General features: G+C 27.2%; 1 protein-coding gene across 1 annotated transcript in view; it reads right to left on the bottom strand.

Annotated features, from left to right (window-relative positions):
* Positions 1-317: 317 nt before the first annotated feature.
* The window catches only part of LOC136796183 (uncharacterized), a gene marked incomplete at its 5' end in the record, with an annotated part of 3,478 nt that continues 391 nt past the window's right edge, over positions 318-3,404 (bottom strand). The window contains 1 exon segment of the mRNA XM_067049135.1: positions 318-497. Coding sequence (XP_066905236.1) covers positions 318-497 — 180 coding nt within the window.

The raw sequence follows: 3,404 nt of genomic DNA, 5'->3' as shown, positions 1-3,404 counted from the left end.
AAAAAATAAATCTAAATAAGGTTACACTACAAACTTTTACATAAGTTGTTTTTATTTCTTGTCTATTTTATAAAAAACATTCCTTAATGAAGGAATATGATCAATTTTTAGTCACAATGCTAACATTTAAGGAAGATATTTCTTTTTTCCTCAAATATTAGCAATGATGATAAATATAAAGACAATAATGAACTTTTAGACTGATGTTCATGACTGATCATGAGATTCACCTTTAGAAAAGGTAATATCTGTCATACACTTTCGATCAACACGTTTACTCCTCGACAAGATTCCAAAATTAAATTTAGAATACATTGCTAAGGGATAATCTGTGATATTGAAGAAACACTTCTTGTACTTGGCGGCTTCGGTTGCATTGCAATGGAGATGAATTCTTCGGCAATTTCACGGTCCAAGCCAGTGTAAGTTTTATCAATTTCTTCATCTGTAATTTCTCTCTTCTTTTTAGGCTTCTTTACTGGCTCAGGGGGATTGATCTACAACAAAATAATAATGAATTTATCAAATGTCTGTAAATAAAGTATAAATATAAAACCAAATTCATCAAAAATTAAAAATAAATAACCCAACAAAACCAACAATATTTCAATACTGTAAAACTTTATTTAACGAAAAGGTTCAAACATTATATCACTGGTCCAGAAGAATAATGACGCAACTGAAAACTTAGTAAAATTGACTTTATTGTGCAGGCGGGTTCCAAAAAACATTTACTAGATGTTTGTAAGTCAACATAATTGTAACTAAAAATTCGCCAATGGATGAATTTTGTAAGTACAATTATGTCAATTTAAAAATCATCTAGCTAATCCATTTTGAGACCACCACACTATAAAGTTATAATTTAAAAAATGTTAGCAGCTGTGTCATTATTATTTCGGTGATGTAAAAGAATTTACTGCAAAATTTTTGTTGGGAACGTTTTAAATTTTAATAAGGATGGTTAATTATCTGGTAGGAATAACATGGAATGCCAATAAATTATTTTAAAAATATTAATAAAATCAGTGTATTGAGTGGATGAAAATGGACTTAATAGTTTATAAAAATCTATTGTAAACATATTGGATGATTGTTGATTGACTGTTCGCAAAAATTTTTTTTTGACTGGGTGTATTAAAAAAAACTCAAGTAGCAATTAAACTATTTAATGTGAGCTAATGTTTTGCCCCACTGTGGAGGGCTTCATCAGGACTAAAGAAGATACAAACAATTAAAATAATGCAAATAAGTTAGATTATAGATAACATGAAAAAAAAAAAAGTAAACTAAGGTGGGGCAAAATATGATTTAAAATATGTGAAAATTTATATAAAATTTATACAAACATTTTTTATATATTAGTCATAGTAAAAGACCCGGGAAGGAACAAAGGCAGTTATTTCACCCCAATTTTTTATTTCTTTGATGAAAATTATGTATAATTACTAGTCAAAATTGATGAGTCAGCCAAGTATAGGTAGGGGGAATAAAAAATAGCGGCTGTTTCAAAACCTTATAAAGACATTAATTTTTCATTTGGAGCTCTATATGTTTAAAACTACCAACAACGCTAGAAAACCTAAGAGAACATTATTTAAAGAAGAGTAAATTTTCTGAAATATTATCCCTAATAGAGCTATTAGAAACGTAAATAGCTCTATAAGGGCTTACATTTTAGAAAATTTCCTCTACTTTAAATAATGCTCTCTTAGATTTTCTATTGTTGGTATTTTTAAAGATAAAGCTCTGAATAAAAAATTAATTATTTTTAACATTTTGAAACAGCCGCTATTTTTTATTCCCCCTACCTATACTTGGCTGACTCATCAATTTTGACTAGTAATTATACATTGTTTTCAATTAAGTAATGAAAAATTAGGGTGAAATAACTGATTTTTTTCTCCTCTTGGGCTCTTGTACTATCACAACTTAGTGTACTTTTTTTTTTGTGTACACAACTTTTTTTCATTTTATCTATTTTCTTACTATGTTATATCATTTTAGTTGTTTGAATCTTTTTAGCCGTAATGAAGCCCTGCAAGGTAAAGTTGCAGTTTAATGTTGGCCAACATTAAATAGTGTAATTACTATTTGAGTTTTTTTTTTACTACACCTGGACCATCTTACTTTCAACTATTCTATATACATAGCAATATAAAAAATGTATTCATTAACATAAATTAAATTAATTATTAATAGTCTCAATATTAATTGGATTTTGTAAATGATTAGAATGAACTAGTTTTTTAGCAACTCTGTCATAAAAATTTAGATTTTGAAACAAAATAAATTACCAGAAGCCATTTTGAGTTAGATTAAATTTTTGAATACTTGTCTTATTAGAAAATAGTCCAAGGTCTATAAAAGAGGTAATGGGTTGCTGATTGACCAGCTGATAAAGAAGAGCCTTGAAAGTTTAAGTCTTGAAGGAAGTTTGTATCATGCTTTCACTTCAAAATTAAAGCTCTGATTTACATTAAAATTATAATTAATCTAGTAATCCAAAATTTGTTGTAGCACTCCCTCATATTTTTTTAACGTCATCTATTCCTTGTACAAAAATCAAATATAAAGTTAACAGGAAATGAATCATAATTTGTCATTGTGCTAAGAGCTTAAATTGTACTTTACCTGGTCTGGAAAATTCTTTTTAGATGAAAAAATCTAGTACAAATGACTATTCTAGTAAAAAGATGAAAATTTGAGGTTACCTAATTTTTTGTATTCTCTCTTTTTATAGAACACCAATGACATATTTATTCTAACATAAATAGGAATTTAATACACAGCATTAAAAACCATATTTCAATTAGAATAAAATTTGAAATATTTTCAATAGACATGTATCATAATTCTGCTGCTGTATAATGACCCGTATAGAGCTTGAGGTCAAGAGATTTATTCAAATAAGCTTTCTTGCTATTTTAAAATATTGTAATTCAAATTATATTGAGTTTTATTATTAATGTTAAAATACATTTAGTGCTCAGAACTATTTTACATGGTTGATTAACTCTGAGATGCCATGATTAATGGTTAAATTACTAAATTACAGTTAGTTAAATCTATTAATATTGTAAAAAGTAGCTAAAATTGGAAAACGTGAATTCAAATAAACCCCGACACAAATTCAATTCATGAAATATATGTTCTGACAATACTAGTTTTATATTGAATGAAATTGTACGTTTTGTGGTGACTGTAAAAATAAGCACATTTTGATGATTTTCTGTGTGAAATTACATTTTTTAAACCTCTGAAGCTGTCTGATTAAATAGCCCTGATGAAACTCTACAAAGTGAGTGAAACATTGAAAAATAAATAGTTGTTAACTATTTTTGTTCTCTTTTGATTGCAACACTGACCATCTTTCTCATAATTTGAAATTATACGGTCAATTA

This window comes from Halyomorpha halys, unplaced genomic scaffold, assembly GCF_000696795.3.
Source record: "Halyomorpha halys isolate HHAL.00 unplaced genomic scaffold, Hhal_1.1 Scaffold417.1, whole genome shotgun sequence".
NCBI lineage: Eukaryota > Metazoa > Arthropoda > Insecta > Hemiptera > Pentatomidae > Halyomorpha > Halyomorpha halys.
This window is presented reverse-complemented; position numbering and strand designations above follow the sequence as displayed.